Source organism: Porites lutea, chromosome 10, assembly GCF_958299795.1.
Source record: "Porites lutea chromosome 10, jaPorLute2.1, whole genome shotgun sequence".
Classification (NCBI taxonomy): Eukaryota; Metazoa; Cnidaria; class Anthozoa; order Scleractinia; family Poritidae; genus Porites; species Porites lutea.
In genome coordinates this window covers 16,440,293-16,456,850 of record NC_133210.1, presented here as the reverse complement: position 1 = coordinate 16,456,850, position 16,558 = coordinate 16,440,293, and the positions used below count along the sequence as shown (strand labels likewise).

At 39.6% G+C, this 16,558-nt stretch overlaps 2 protein-coding genes across 3 annotated transcripts; both read right to left on the bottom strand.

Moving 5' to 3' along the window:
• Nucleotides 1-2,319: 2,319 nt before the first annotated feature.
• Nucleotides 2,320-8,217, bottom strand: LOC140950583 (putative amidohydrolase YtcJ). 2 transcript variants are annotated; one of them, XM_073399823.1, is made up of 4 exons: nt 7,684-8,217; nt 7,127-7,434; nt 6,093-6,575; nt 2,320-2,503 (listed from the first exon to the last, which is right to left on the bottom strand). In XM_073399823.1, exons 2-4 carry the CDS (start codon nt 7,247-7,249, stop codon nt 2,420-2,422), a joined length of 690 nt encoding a protein of 229 aa, XP_073255924.1. In that variant the 5' UTR covers nt 7,250-7,434; nt 7,684-8,217; the 3' UTR covers nt 2,320-2,419. The 2 variants fall into 2 exon arrangements, with proteins under 2 accessions (XP_073255924.1, XP_073255923.1); XM_073399822.1 differs by lacking the exon at nt 7,684-8,217 and having other exon boundaries at nt 7,127-7,529.
• Nucleotides 8,192-16,505, bottom strand: LOC140949594 (exoenzymes regulatory protein AepA-like). Its single transcript, XM_073398752.1, has 3 exons — nt 16,194-16,505; nt 10,557-10,829; nt 8,192-8,593 (listed from the first exon to the last, which is right to left on the bottom strand). The coding sequence occupies exons 1-3, from the start codon at nt 16,437-16,439 to the stop codon at nt 8,192-8,194; spliced, it is 921 nt and encodes a 306-aa protein (XP_073254853.1). The 5' UTR covers nt 16,440-16,505.
• Between the last annotated feature and the right edge of the window lie 53 nt (nt 16,506-16,558).

The window sequence follows — 16,558 nt, the reverse complement described above, 5'->3', positions numbered from 1 at the left end:
TTGAAACAAGCCTTTGCTGGAACCAATGTTCTTGTGCGATGAATGTTCCGTTAACCTTTATAATTTTTTTTGCGAAAGTAACAACACTTTTCCTTAAATGTAAACGCCTGTCCCTTTAGTCAAATTCATCGTCATTGGAGCTTTTAACCTGCTCGAAAACTCTGCATTGTTGTACATGGTAAAGGATTAGGAAAACTATCCTCCCCTCCTCTCCATTCACTTTTAACAAGAAGAAAACGAAAAGCTTCAAAAAAGTGAAACTGGTATATTTGAGGATGACGGTACGTTAACGAAAATTAATGTATAGGTAATCGTAAAAGCCAAAGCATTATCTTGCTGGATTTTTGAGAACGTACCGAACGAAAATTGCAGTCTTTTGACTGAGAATAAGACCAAAAGCGGAAGGCAAAACGAGCCCGAAAATCCTCCTGGAAACGAACAAGGGAACGAAAAATAGCAAGAGCGAGGAGAAGAAAAAAAGCAATGGCTGCACTGCTAGTTTTTGTTTACTTCTGTTTGAGGGGAGAGCCCTATTTTGGCTGTAACGTTATTCAAAAATCCAGCTCTGATATATATTTTTCTTACCCTTGCGCCTAACAGAAATCTGATTTAGAAAGGATGTATTTTAAAATCTAATGATTAAGTAACGGCTTTCATTTTTCAGATTTAAAACCTTTCGACTAAATTTGTTGTAGTTTTTCAGCCTGTTATTTTGGGTTTCCTTGAGCGAAGCATGGGCTTCCTGTGCGAAAGCCAACCGTGTTAAATATTAATTATTTTCGAAAAAAAGGGAACACGTCGTTTTTATCACCGAAAAGTAGGTAGCAGTTTTTCTTTCTTCTTTCACTTTTCCATAAAAGTAACAAACACATTTTTCGCATTGTTTGGACGTATAATTTCAACTAACGTGGGTGCCCTGTGTTAAAAGCTCAAAATGTTTAACGCTTAATTTTGACATGTTCCACCGAACGGGTTTTGGCGGATTTTTAATATGTTGCTAGATAGGCCACTCTTACCTAAATGGCGTTGAAAACAATTCTGTTGCAATTAGTTTGATGTTGAGCCTCAAAAATGCCTGGATTGACTGGGCTATTCGCCATTTCGTGTTTTAACCCTATTCAGACTGGGGGGGGGGGGGGGGGCTTTCCGAACCCCCCCTCCGGCAAAATCGTGATAACTCCTACACCGAAAGAACTATGACGTTCAAATTTTCTGACTTTTCCTAAAATTTATCTAGGAACATTTTGGTATAATTACCATGTCCATGTGATTAATCATGTTGCCATGGCAACCAGTTTCTGACACAGGTTTTGGATTGGTGATTTTTTTTGTTTTAAGATCGCGTTTTTACACTTAGAGTGCTTTTTGTTTTTAAAATGGTCTTTGCCTGGGACTAGTTTTTGAATTACATCAAAATGTTTCAACATCGAATATTTGGGGGGGAGGGATGGGGTAAAATTTGTCACTTTTTTGCTTTGACAAATATGCTGCTCTATTTTCCAAATAACACTTCCAAAGTCATTTGTTTGGGTAATAAAAATTAGTTTGATACTTCTTTTATACATTCTGAGCTTTTTCCCCTTTGAAAGTTGCTTTAAATTATAATTTTAACAAAAAAACGGAAATCCAAGATGGCGGATCCAAGATGGCGGATTCAAGATGGCGGACAACCATTTCGAGTTTTAAATTTTATTGCTTCCTATTGCTTTTTCTCGCTGTACAAGTGTTTCCTTGTTACTAGTTCATAAGAAAGGATAACAAAGAGATGACTTTACCAATATTATTGATATTTTACGTATCTAAGTGGAAAAATAATAATTAACATTGAAAAATCGGAATATGACGTCACTATGACGTCATCATTGGGCGTGGCAAGTCAAAACTGGGTGTGGGGCTTCTTTGTACGGAGATGATAATTGTGTGTAAATTTCATGACCCTAGCATTATTGGTTCCAGAGATACAGAGGGGGGGTCCGAGGAGCCCCCCCCAGTCACAGATTGACCAAAAAAGCCCAGTCTGAATAGGGTTAAACGCCCCCCCCCCCCCCCGCCTTTACTGGAAGGGCTTCAATTTGGGTCAAATTAATATAAATATCCTTGAGTATCATTACTACCGGCTAAAATGCAATAGATTTGTTTTGAATTCAACACACTGAGTTACATTCACAGTTGTATGAGTAAAAGTGAAACTGGCAAAACACTAGGCTATAATCAAGGAATATTTGCGAAAGGTTCCTCTGGGGCGCTAGTCTAATTCATTTGTTAATACATTTCTCCGTGTACTCATCAATAACTCACGTCCCAAAATATAATCACGCTCAAAGGAACTGTACAATACGGCGGAGTTGTACTTTTGAGATATGATTTAATAAAAGTATTTTTGAGAATACCTATATTACATATAAAAACAACTTGGAACTCATGTGGTGAGGTTACATTTTGTCCGCCGGCCATTCATGTAGGTGTCTAGGATTTCGATATCTTCCAACTTGAACGGATCCACCTTTTGACCAAAGCAAAAGAAAGAAAGAAAGAAAAAACGAGTCTATTAGTTTAGTATATACACACTCAGTGATCTTGGTAATTCAAGCAATCTGGTGGTTAGCTATCTCGGACTATGACGTTATATTCACCGCGCTAGGCGGTGAATATAAAGCAGAACAAAATCGCTGTCGTGAACTGGGTGTTTTGCCAAAGTTTCGTAATAAAGCCTTTTTGAAAATACACGAATATCCAAGTGCTGATGACTTTGAAGGCAAGAAAAGACTTCATGGTGTTCAAACAGCGCGATTTATTGTGAAGTGGTTTACTGTAGCTGACTTTTTGTACGCTCGAAGCTACGTTTACCACTACAGAGGAAAACGAGGTCGCTTTGTCACTGTTTTGTGATTTCGGGATTTTCTCCCAAGACCAGCTCAGTTTTGCCTATAAATAGAAGTTAATTTATGGAGGAAAGAGGAAGGCAAATATTTGCGAAAATTGTACGTGCCAGCAAGTTAACAAGGCAAAGAACATTGGAGGGATGAACAACGCTCACCTTGATCGCAGCCGCTGTTGACAGCATTTGCAAGAAGCGACAAACAAAACTTTCTCATTCACGGTGAGTTGACAGAAACAAATAAGCTCTACTTTTCTTCTTAGAATTGGGTAGTAATTTAAATTTTCGGCGTTTTCTTTTAAACCGTTGATGCTAAAGCTTACAAAACTCGATACAAAAAGATTAAAACTATCATTCGTCATGTTTGAAGATACTGTAAAGATCTAACTTTTGCGCATCCACTGTTTACGGCTTCGTGTTCACGCATAAATTCACCCGTCAATCAAACTAATCGTTTTTTAATGGTTTCCTTTCTGATTCTGTTGAGATCACTTCGTGTGAATATACTAAAACAATTATTCACCTCAGGCTTAGTTAATATTGTTGAATAATCCCCTCGACTTCGTCTCGGGGATTATTCAACAATATAAACTGAGCCTTCGGCGAATAATTGTTAAATATTGACCTGGCCAAGTATCAACTGCTTCTTCAGCGAGGGGTCCACCATGTGTCTCGTACCCCCTGAAATACCAGGTGGAATAGCTTTTATCCCATCGTTCCTAGAGCGCGTACAAAGATGGCGGGCATCGTGAATAAATAACAATCATTCACCGAAGTGGAGGTGGAGGTGGGGGTTTAACGAGGCCACGAAGCGGCGAGGTAAATATATCCACCACTAGCCACCGACACTGAGGTGAATAATTGTTTTAGTATATACCAAGACAGTGAGATAATTGAGCACAAACGTCGCGCGTTTGTGTTCGGTCACAGTTGTATGAGTAAAAGTGAAACTTATTACTGAGGGAGTAATAACGACTCGAAGTAATCGGATGAAATTCAGGCTAAGTGCGAAAACGAAGATTTTTTTTTTTCATGATAACGAGTTCACTTGTTTATGAACTTGGATTTTCGTCTCTTTTTCACAACTAAGTGTTCAAAAATCAACGGCAATGATTAAGAACTTTCTAGTGCTTTTTTGGAATTGAGCCTCTAGCCAGTCAGACCAACAGCAAAAGCGGTGAAGCGGTTTCGCAAATACTATACCGCCTCTTCGTTGAAAAGTCTGCCGTAAAGAGTGACATTCAGCCGGAAAGAGTCCGCAAACTGGTCTCTGTCGGGAAATATCTAATTTAAATAAAGTGCCTTCCCGTTTTTAACGTTCGTTGATCCTCTTGAAAACAAAATAAGCTTAATTATAAAGTAATAGCGAAAAATTAAGCTAGCTTTATGTACTTTTGTTATAGCCGAACTATCCGGCTGAGACTGGAAAACTTCTCTTGCAGTAACAAGGCAAATTAAACAACAAGACATAAATTTAAGCTTATTAATCGCAAAAACAACTGCTGCCTGGTCCCCTCAAGAAGCCTTAATGACCAGTTCATGTAAGATTTCTTCCATTGTTCGTAAATGAAAAGATAAGTTTAACGTAGCATGACAGTCGTCGTCGCTAAAAAAAATAAGTTCTTTGTTTTCTGGATTTCGCCGAGCAAAACGTAAACAAGTTTTGAAAGAATGGGGCCAAACCATACTCCACGTCGTCTTACGAACATTTGAGTGTTCTATTTTATCTTTAGGTGGAATTTAAGACTATTTTACCTTTGTTTCTACTTAGTTTCCATTGAACGTTAACGAATAAATAAGAAAATTTTCACTGTTAGTTTGAGAAAAAGAATTTTCCTTCAAACTGGACGATTGGTGGCGTGTTTGTAACCAGCTGATAAGAAGCATTTGTTTTTCTGGGCGGCACGTTACGAGAATTTGGGATAGTATTCAGCTCCTAAAAACTTCTAATTTCATTGGTTTTCCATAACACGCAGCTCCATTGTTTTACGGATAGAGACATTGTTGTATTTCTATGTCTATTGTTTTCACAGCCAATCTTGTGAGGCCTTGTAAAGAGAATTTTGCAGTTAACCAATAAGCAATTGTTTTTGTTAGCTATGCTTATAAAAGAATTGGTTAATGCTTTTAGCTGTGCGTTTATCAAGTTATTGATGCACTTGGAAAGTTTGGAGAGCACTCAAGAAGCTTCGCATCTTATTTGCAAAACAAGAACTGATTACGCGAGTAAGACGTCGTGTACCAGACTTCGAGACTGGTGAGAATTTATCTTTTAATCAAAGCGGTAACAAAGAGTTTTGCGTTTTTTCTAGGGAAAGTTAATTTATAAAAGCAATATAAAACTTTTTTCCTGTATTTTATCAGCCTAATATAAACAATCGAGGGGTTGGGAGAATTCTCGACAGTTATGCAAACTCGAGATGAAATCGGGGTTTTGCCTAACTGTCGACAATTCTCCCAACCCCTCGATTGTTTACATCTAGCTACGCAAACGTACACAGAAAATGTTAGGTTGTATTGCTTAATTTCGGTGGTGAGGTCGAGGGTTGAAGGGTCATCTCAGAATCCGGGATTTGTCCGAAATACAGTGCAGAATTCGGTACAACGCATTAGACCGCTACCCGGGAAGCGGGATTCGTCGAAATCTTGACACGGGATACGGTATTAGAAAAGGAAAACGATATTACGGGTAGAGGCGACAGAAGTTAGGGATGCGGGATCAGGACCCCCCCATTCCCGACCCTGAGAAGCGGTAGGTCAGAAAGTATGGATTCTGCGTAAGGGACGGGATTAAAAACCGCCAGCCCAGTTGTTGGAAGGGCGATTAGCGCTTAACCCGGTTTCTTTTTCTTGTGTTCAAAACCATTTTCTCGGATAATTTTCTCTGTTTTTTTTTTAGAGCTTCCAATCATCAACTTGTAGGCAAAACGAATTAAAACTGAAATTCTTTTTGAACTTTCAAATCTGGATTCGAATCTTTCACTAACCTGGGTTACCTTGACCCAGCTTTGATCAACTCGGCCCGGGAAATTGGCCGCAGCTTATCTTCCTAATGTTAAGTCATTTGCAAGTGGTTGTGAATGTAACGCTGTTACAGAGCACCAGCGACTGTTAACCAGGAGATAATTAACGTTTTCCTCGTCCGTCATATTTAGTCCTTTACTATATAAATGTGACTTGATAAACATTCTAAATGTCTTAACAGTGTTATTACCGTGTAAGGATTGTCGGAGACAATGACTAAATCAGCCTTTTTGCCTTCTTTTAAGCTCCCCAACCAGTCATCTTTGTGTATCTGCCAAGCTGCGTCAATGGTTACTGCCTTCATTGCCTCGTGAATTGTAACGCAGTATTCTGGTCCGTAAACCTTCCCTTTGTCATCTCTCTGTGTACGAGTCACCGCCGTCTTGATATTCGCAAAGGGAAGCGGGGTGCCTGGAAAGGTCGCGTGGTCCTGGTGAATACTCCATCGAAGGCCAGCCTTGGTTGCCGCCGAGAGGGGTGTCCAGCGGTTTGTGCGCTCTGGTCCAAAAATGTGTTCAGTGTATGTTTTTCCGTAGAAGTACAGGTGGGCCACAAAGAAAGACAAAGCCAGGTTAAGTTTCGTTGCTTGCTCAATTTGCTCCACCGTACACAATCCGAGATGTTCAATTCGGTGGCGTAATGGATTAGGATCTTTACAACTCTTGTCTAAAACCTGTTTTAATAGAAAATAACTTCAATTTTAACTTCATTACATATGAGTGTAAAATATAAGTCAACTTTGTTGGCGATGGGCAAGGCTAACTGAATGCCGAGAAGAATAAACTTTCCCTAAAACATGCAAAGAGTCAATTTTCAATGGAGAGAAAAACCTCAGAATTTCCGCTCTCTTTTCTCTCTTTACCTAGCACGGTCGTCGCCAGGAGCCATATACATAACAGGCGTTGCTACGTATTAATTGCGCGGGTGGTGGACAATGCAATCCAAAGCCTTGGAACAAATTGAATCTCTCATTCTGCATCCGGAGGTAAGGGGGTTAGTTGGACCTCCGGAGACCCTTACCGTGTGTGAAACCAAAATATGTGACTTGCCCGACCCTATTACGCAACAAAAGAAAGAATTTCCTATCTTAGACCTAAACGGCAGTTCTAAGAGGCAAAATTATGTATGCAAATCTAACAATGTCTAGACCCGTATTTTTTGTACTCCATTTCAGACCCAGTTTGTAAGATAACGTATACCTTCGATTGCAGACAGACCTCTTACCTTATCATACGCCTCGATCACTTGATCAATAGCACGCTCCCCGTGAGCGTGTACAGCAATCTGGGTTCCTAGCTGGTGAAAAAAACTGACCATTTCCTTTAGTTTATTGTCTGAGTAGTTCATTTTACCATAATTTGGTGCGGGTTGGAATCCGAGGATCTTGGTGAGATTGGACTCTAGGTATGGGTCTTTTATCGCAGCTGTACCACAGTGGGGTGAGCCATCACTAATGACCTTTACTCCAGCTATCCAAAGATTATCATTTGGCGTGAACGTTGGTTGTATCTTCCCGCCGGCAGTTGAGAGGTCTGTAGAATAAAGATAAAAAAGGCCGAGAGTCATGGTGACAATTTCCTTGTTTGCTCAAAACTTATAATTAGCCAATAAGGTTTCAAATATATACCATCTTAAACAGACTGAACTGCGCTGTTGTTTGAGAAGAACACTGTCCTTTTGCGTTTCAAATTGCGGGTTGTGTTGTATTGTCCAGAGTTATCTGAACTCTGACTCGTCTTTTGAACCTCACCCAGAGGGAAATATATTTAAAATATATTTACGAGAGTGTGAAGGGTGACGTCTCTCCTATTCCTCCCTGAACATCACGTGGAAGAGCCACGGTCGACCCTTGAGGAACACTAGCAGGTAATTGGCCAACTTAGAGAGGCAGTCTGCGTGTACCAGCCCTCGTGATCCCTGGTTCTCTTGATTCTGCCTTTTTTTCTGAGACTGGTGATGGGTGAAGCCCTGAATCGCAGAAGCACTTTTTGAAGTATGGATTTACTCTGGATAACTGTTTTCTTCTGATATTTTTACGAAGGAGCTACAGTGGATGTAATCCCAAATGTTAAGAGTGAGTTTATTCTTCTCATAAAACTGCAGTAAAGTGGAAAACAAAAACGTGAAATGTAGCAATAGTTTTGCATTGCAAGTTGAAAAGCATTGTTGCACCTATTACCCCTTGCAAGCCTAGAAAATCCTGCGTTGTGATTGGTCAAAAATGTGTTTAGTGAGAGCTAAACGTTTCCCGTATTACTTGACCTTAAGAGTTTGATGAAAACGAGACGGTCACACGCATCTGGCGATAATGTCAAAGCCACCATACGAAAAAAAAACAGGGGTGCAGTTTGCCGACATACCTGAGGTATCTACTGCACGATATAATGCCAATCGCACTGGGCAAAATTGACTCTCTGATACCCTCTTTAAAATATTAAGTGCAACATTAGTCTCTTCGGTATCGTCGCTTTTCATGCAAAATAGAAGATCTGTGACTGTGGTAAAGCCACGGGATGCGTAATCTCTCCATTGTTCCTCGATTGCCATCTTCATTTGATCAGCTTTTGGTTGTGGTGAGGATCCGAGGATTTTCTTCATTGCAGGGACCTCAAATAATTGCCCAGTCAAATGACCGTTTTCATCTTTTACAAACCCTGAAGGATCTTCAGTACTGTCGTCCACTCCGGCAATCTGGAAGAGGCAAAAAAATTATTTGAGGGCCACAATAGAGCGATTTTCGTATGACCTTAAAAACGCGCGAACCCTGAAAACAGAAACAACAAACAAACGGAAATGGAGCGATTTGATTGGTTTATCGAACGGATACAAACGCGCGTGGCTTTTGGTTGGTTAAGCGAACGCTCGGTGAAAAAACTTCATAATTATATGCCTGAGAATTTTCTAGAAATCAACCGATACTTCGCTTTGACGTCATACTGCAAAACGATTGGCCAATCGAGCAATGCTTCCTCCATATTGGGTTTCTCTTTGGCGGGAAAACGAAGAGTCCATGCTTTGATCTTTCCATCCACCGGCTGATGAAACAAATAACGAACACTTACCGAAACCGTTTTTCAAGGTCATAGGAAAATCGCTCTAGTACTTAAAATGCTGGGTTTAGTTTGGACACAAATTTTCTCGGAAGATATACGAGAACTTCAAACAAAGGAATAGGTTAAATGAGCAAAAAAATAGCTCTGTACCGTACGTGCATCACACTTTTCTCCTACATTTCTCTGCCGTCCCTGCACGACTACAAAGTACAACGGCCTTAAAAGACATTTTACGGAAAACGCATGCAAGCACTGAAGAGACGAATGTCTCGTCATCTGCGTTTTTAACTTGGTAAGTAAAAAATACTTCAGGCGAAAGAAATAGTTTTTACGTATCATTCTAAGCCGGCTTTAACCCTTTAAGCCCTAATATCTACAATATAAATTCTCCAAATTGATCGCTATGCAAATCTTTTAAGAATTAGTTGACTAGGTAATTTTATAAAAGATCAAGACTTTTCTCTTTGGTGATCATTTTATTAATTCTCATAATTTTATCTCTTGACAACGTATGGATATTGTCAGGAGAAGATTGATGTTGGTCACTATTGGGAGTTAAAGGGTTAATGACAACCAGGCTTTGTTTGGCTTCTCAAAGAATTCCTGATTTCAGGGAGGATTCATTTCACCGATCAATGCTTATTCGTTCGTATAAACTGCAAAACCTCGTTGTCTATATAAAGACTGTGGTGTTCGGAGTCCCGAGGAAACAAATCCTCACGCTGATATATTTTTCAGCCTGTATATCTTCAAAATTACCCCATCAAAGGGAATTGACCATTCCAGAAATACCATAACATACAATAATGCTCTTTGTTTGTCACTCTAAAATTTTGCATAAGCAGTGTCTTCAGTTTCTCTTGGGAGTTGGCTATGAAGATGACTACCGCACAGGTTGTCGAAAGGTCAGTCGCTGTCAACAACAACAGGTTCTATTCTTTCTTTGTTAGACTCAAAGATCAAGGCTTTAGTTATAATATATACTGTTGCGAGGATGGTAAAGTATCAGGTCTGGGGAATCTGCCATCTGAAACAAACCTGACAGTGAATAAAGACCAGGCAAACCATTGTGGATTATCTATTTCTTCCCGCCGAGGTCTAGAGAAATACTAGCCTGTTCCAGGCTCCGAGATAGTAGTGAAAAGTCGTTCAGTAAAAGAAATGCGAAAAACGCCACCGCCCCCTTTTCCAAGTCGCGCGCGTCTTATTTTCGCTTTGCTCGTTTTAATACGTCCGCACTATACTATCTGAGAGCCTGGCACAGGCTAGAGAAATACACGAGCGAGGAGACTTGTCAGGACTCGACTCCCCTCGCTTGTATGACGATTCTGAGTCTTCGTTGGTACAAGTACATTAAGGTACAGACAAAAAAGTGCTTTAATTAATGGCTTAAAAATTGTCACATTAAATATACTCGGTCAAATTTTTGTCTCAAAGCGGTGAATAATTCGATGGTGAGCGGGCGAAGTTTATACGAATGCATTTTCGTTTTCCGTAAGTATATTTGTAACTCTAATTGCCAGTAAAAACATTATTAAGCAATAAATGAGATCTTTTTTTTTTTTAACTGAGTACCTGTAATACATTAATTAAAAACCCACCTCAAAAGCCTTTTGATTCACCCAGGCCACGTGACCGCTCTGTCCAATCACACAAATAGGAATTTCAGTTGAAAAATCATTTAAGACGTCCTTCGAAAGGAATGGCAAGTCTGGAATTAACTCGGAATCCCAACCGAAGAACAGGGCCCAGGGTAGAGGCTTGGCGGTTGGGTCGAGTGAAGCGATCTTATTCTCCATTAGCAATTTGATCTCCGCAAAAGAATGATGGTCGTACCCGTCGATCTTTACAAACCTCTCAACACCGTTAATCCTCTGCAAGATTAGAAACAAGGCGGGATTGAAGATAGCTTGTTTCCTTATGAAGGAAAAGTCAAAAGAAAAAGTTAAAGACATTTTTGGGGGGTTAGTTATTTTACCACTGCGACGCCAGAAGCAGGGGTGACGAATGGTCTTTGCGAGCATGCCGAGCACTGCGATTTTTTTGCAAGAACGAGCAGAAATAAAAAATTTGCTTTGCGAGCTTGCGAGCAACGCAAAAATTGGGGAAGCAAGAGCAAGCGAGCACTCGTTTAAATTTTGCGAGCAAATCGAGCAAAGGTAAAATTTTGCGAGCAGTTAAAAAAAAATGGACCATTCATCACCCCTAGAAGCTAAAGGTTGTTCTCTTTTAAAAAGAACTTTATTCCCAGGGTTTTATTTCGTTCCGTGGGCCGGAAGAGGCCGGAGAAATACCGCTAACGAAGTCAAGTAGCTTCAAGTAAATACAAATAACTGTCAGGTGAGCTACGTAACGATATGTCCCTAGGCCTGTGGTCATGGGTGGCTTACTTATGAAATGGTTAAAAGAATACAACTAATATAATTACATAAATTAGGAGGCAGCCTGGCGGAAAGCGCAATCTGATGCTCCCGGGTTCGAATGTTTCTGTTGGTCGTCCCAAGCTCAAACCCACGGTCATGCTTTTGACAAGAGAGAATAACTGGTTTCTCCTGCCATTCCTGTTATTGTTATGTAATAAATGCTTTTGGTTTTTGGCCATCTCAGTTTTAAAAGGAATAACACACAAACTGCGCTTACAAACATCAGAAATAACAAACGCATTGTATAACTGACTTTTTATAATATCGAAATTGACGTTTTGTATGCTTCAACATACATCTTTTAGAAGTGACCGTTAACATGAGTATAGTAACTAAATTAAAATAACTAACTAAATAAAAAAAAAGGAAGATAAGGAACTAATTAACGGGAAGGAAAAGACAAATAAATGTGACAGATGAGAAAATTTGCATGAAATTATGCAAACTAGTATAAGTAAAGCTTTTCGCTGCTTATATTTTCATTTAGGGCTGGTCTTAATTCCCTAATAAGAAGAGTCTCCTTAATTTTACAATGGGTATCTCATTTTTTTCTTGCTAAAATGTCAAAATGGTCCCATTTCAAATTGCGACCAGTTGAAGTTGAAGTTCGGCAATAGCTGATGAATGACCGTTAGTGGTGATTGCCTAGAAGTGTTCAGTTTCTCGGTCATGCAATTTCTATAGGTAATAGCATGATTTGTAGTGATATTTGGCATAAATACCACGAGTGATATTTCGAAATTCACGAACCGTTAGGCGAGTGAAATTTGAGACAATTTGGAAATATCACGAATGGTATTTATGCCAAATATCACGAACAAATCATGCTATTATTTGTTTATACTACTACCCACAAAAGTTTTGTAATTTTCACGTGTAGGTATTGCAAATTAAGCTGAAATACCACTCCTCTAAGCCAATCAAATTGCAGTAATTTCTCATGTAGTAGTATAACATGTTATCTTGTTTTGTATTATTTGTTTGTCTAGTGGAATAGAGTGCTTGCCTCCTCCACAGGCTTTCCTAAGGCTTGGTTGGGAGCACGTAACCGGCTAGAAGTGCGAAACCTGGAGACAAGCGAGAAGTGCTAGAGGGGTATGATGGGAACGAACGCAGTTCGCTTCCCATCACTCCTTTCGTCCCCGCTTTTCTTAATAATTAACTCAAATATCCCCCAAAAACGTCATCACGAGCGACTGGGGACAAGGCAGGTGAAGTGCAATGTGTAGCGAACAAAACTACAACTAGAAGAGCTAAGTGTACCTCCACTTTAAACGAAGCATTTTGAGGGGAGGAGCGATGCTTGCGACACTAAAAACTGCCGTGTAGCCGACTACCCGATCGGAGGCCATTACATTTTATTATGGAAACGATCAGTCGGTTACTTAAAGGAGCTGTGTCACGAAATTCAGCCAAATTAGGAAATTACAAAATGCCCGTTAAATTAAGAGAAACATAAAAATAACCGCTTAAAACTTTAAAAGAATTAAGGTTAAAATAACATAACAGAAACAACAGATGCCACGGACGGGCAAAGCTGAACAATATTGAAACGGATTAAAATTTGGGTGTTCCGAAAACTAAGACCCTCGAAAACTAAGACCTAAGACCTAAGACCCGTCTTAGTTTTCGAGATTACGAAAACTAAGACCCCCTAAAATCGAATCTGTTGAAATATGAAGTCAAATTGTAACCAAAATAGGTCTAATCTGCCAAATTATCTTCTGTCCGATTCTTTCCACCGAGTTTTTGGTCAAATTTAACGGTAAGTTAAGGGGTCTTAGTTTTCGTAATTTCGAAAACAAAGACCCCTCTTAGTTTTCGTCATTACGAAAACTAAGACCCCCCACAAAACCAATCCGTAAAATATATATGAAGTGGAATAACGACCGTTCAAAGACTATAATCCGTAAAACAACCAAAAACTATCATCCGCGTGCTGACAAACCGCGGCTTCTTCTTAATTTGCAGAAAAAAGAGCATGAAAGCAATTACCTGTGTATAATTGTAAACTGAAAATATGCCTTACCCCGCCGATTGGTCTATAATTTTAGCTGTTTTGCTTAAAAATCGTAAAATTGGCTTTCCACTGGAGATGAATTTTTGCCTTCGTTGCCGGCTGAATATATTCCGATCGTCAAGTGGTCAACGGCGTTATTGGTTAAACATCACACAAAAATACGGGTTTTTTTTCCTTTTCTGGCCAGGCCATAGCCAAAAAAATGCTTTCTTAAAAATTGGTATCAAAAGAGTGTATGCTATATTACGTTTTTCATGAGTCTTTTTTTTTTAACGTTGCCACCCAGGAGATCACCGGAAACCAGTTGAAAAGTTACAATCTAAGGGTACTTGAGGGGTAGGATAGGGGCAAGGGGAAATAGTCTGTGAGGGATACTGGCTAAAATCACTTATTAAATGTAAAATGAATGAATGAACAAATTTCCAGTACCATCAATGCATCATCTCGAAAATTTTGCGTTTTAGTTTCAGAAAAAAATGAAATAGACAAACAACAAGAGCCATAATGGGCTCTTGACAAGCAATCAAAACAAAACGCTCCTTGGGTGATTTTTAGGTAACGCAATCATTGTCGCGGAGACACGAAGGCAAAAATCCATATCCAGCACGTGGAAAGCCAATTTTACGATTTTTATGGATAAAAAACCAAAATTATTGACCAATCGAAGGGATAAGGCATATTTTCAGTGTACAATTATACACAGGTAGTCTATGGCTTTTCATCCTCTTTTATAGCCTCAATACTGATATGTGTGCAAATTTTTAGAAGAAGCGGATTGTCCAGCACGGGGATGATAGGTTTTGGTTATTTTACTGATTATATTCTTTGAACTACGGTGGCCCAGAAGGGTCACACATGCAAATTAAAAATGTTGCTGCAAACTAAAAATTTTACCTGCAAATTAAAAATGTTGCTGCAAATTAAAAATAGGACATGCAAATTAAAAATTGTACATGCAAACTAAAAATATTACAAACATGAAACATGAATGGGCCGACGGCTGTAAGACTTACTGTAAGACCAGGTCGCACGGCTCGGACCAGGTCCTCATCGCTCATACAGCGCGCGCGGGACTTTTAATTTTTAATTTGCATCGATATGTTTTCTATTTTCAATTTGCAGCAAAATTTTTAGTTTGCATGTACTATATTCAATTTGCAGGTAATATTTTTAGTTTGCATGTACAATTTTTAATTTGCATGTACTATTTTTAATTTGCACCAACCTTTTTAATTTGCATGTGCGACCCTTCTAGGCCACCGTATTGAACGGTGGTAATTCGAATTCATATATATTTTACGGATTGGTTTTGTGGGGGGTCTTAGTTTTCGTAATAACGAAAACTAAGAGGGGTCTTTGTTTTCGAAATTACGAAAACAAAGACCGTAAATTTATCGTTAAATTTGACCTAAAACTCGGTGGAAAGAATCGGACAGAAGATAATTTGGCAGATTAGATCTATTTCGGCTACAATTTGACTTCATATTTCAACAGATTCGATTTTAGGGGGTCTTAGTTTTCGTAATCTCGAAAACTAAGACGGGTCTTAGGTCTTAGGTCTTAGTTTTCGAGGGTCTTAGTTTTCGGAACACCCTTAAAATTAGGGTTTTCTAAAACTGTTCAGCCTAACAGTTTTTCAAAGTTGCTTCCTGCTACTTGCAACTTCAAAAATAATGCTAATGAGACATATTTGTTCGTCTCGGATCTCTGATTTTGTCATTTACATGTAATTTCTTTGCTTACTTTAAGTTCCATAGCGATTGAGGGCGAACGTAGGGCGAGTAATTGACAAAATTAAACAAAATGAACTGGACTGCCGTGACACAGCCCCTTTAAGAAAAACTCTCTAATACTGAAATTTTAGAAGAAGAGAATTTTCCACTAGTAATTCATTAAGTGTTCTAAGCTGTTTAGAAAACACAAATCAAAAGATCAAAATAATTATCTTTTTATGCGCGTGATAGCTTTGCCATGTTTGTGAGCTGTCTTTCTTGTGCGACCTAAAGGCCAATACACACAAGGGATTTTGCTCCCGGAGCATGTTCCAGGGGCACGCTCCCGGACAAAGCTCCTCCGTGTGTACAAACGATTTCAAGGATAAACTTCATCCTCAGGAGCAGAATTTCCACCCCGCAAAATGCTCCACGATATTTAACCGGTTAAATATTTGGGAGAAAGATCCGGGGGAAATTAAGCGAACTTGAAAACGCTCTCTCTTGTGTACTGACCGGTGGAAAATGAGCCTGGAGCATGCTCCGGGAGCAACAGCCCTCGTGTGTATCGGCCTCCCGGGGGGGCACTTTAGGACTTCCTGGGTGGGGATGTGCCGCTGGGACCCTGGAACCCTTGACCTATACCAGAGTTAGTTCAGCTGAATTTTGCTACCCTATACTAGAGTAAACTCCCAAAATCCCCCCTATCCTAGAGTAGCTGTTTCCCCAGTCTAGATAAAATCTTCAACCAACTGATCAGTTTCCTGAAAAATGATACCCTATTCTAGACCCAAACGCTCAGATTTATATATCCTATCCTAGAGTAAAGTGCTTGAAAACCATACCCTTCACAGCGGCACATACCCATATAGCCCATATATGGCAGTACCCCCCCCCCGGGATCGGCCTTAACAAGTTGTGTCTTCTGTTTGTTTGTTTTTTCCTTTATCAATGGGAAACTGTTTGGCTTTTACTGGCCAATTAGCAAAACATTAATGACCGTTTATCATGACTTGTGGAATACATGTAAATAAAAGCTCTCTGTTTAATAGTAAGTTATATTTAAGCCTTTGGCTTTCTTACCGTCTTTAACGACGCCATCAATACAGCATGACTATGAGGCTCAATGAAACCAGGTAGAAGGGTCTGCCGATCGTTTAGATGCACGAACTCTGTTGATGGCCCAGCTAAAGCGAACACTTCGTCACGCTTTCCAACTGCTAAAATAATTGTTCCTTTAACCGCCAAAGCCTCCACTGACGGCTTCCCTTTTTCCATGGTGATAATACTTCCACCGTAGAAGATGTAATCTGCGTATTCTGATGCCATTTTGCAAGCGACTATAAGCTAGTTAACGCAGCCTCTGGGAAGAACGAGATCTAAATATGTAAGTGTTTGCCGAGCCATATTTTGTAAGTTAATACTCAACTTACTTTCGTACATAATTT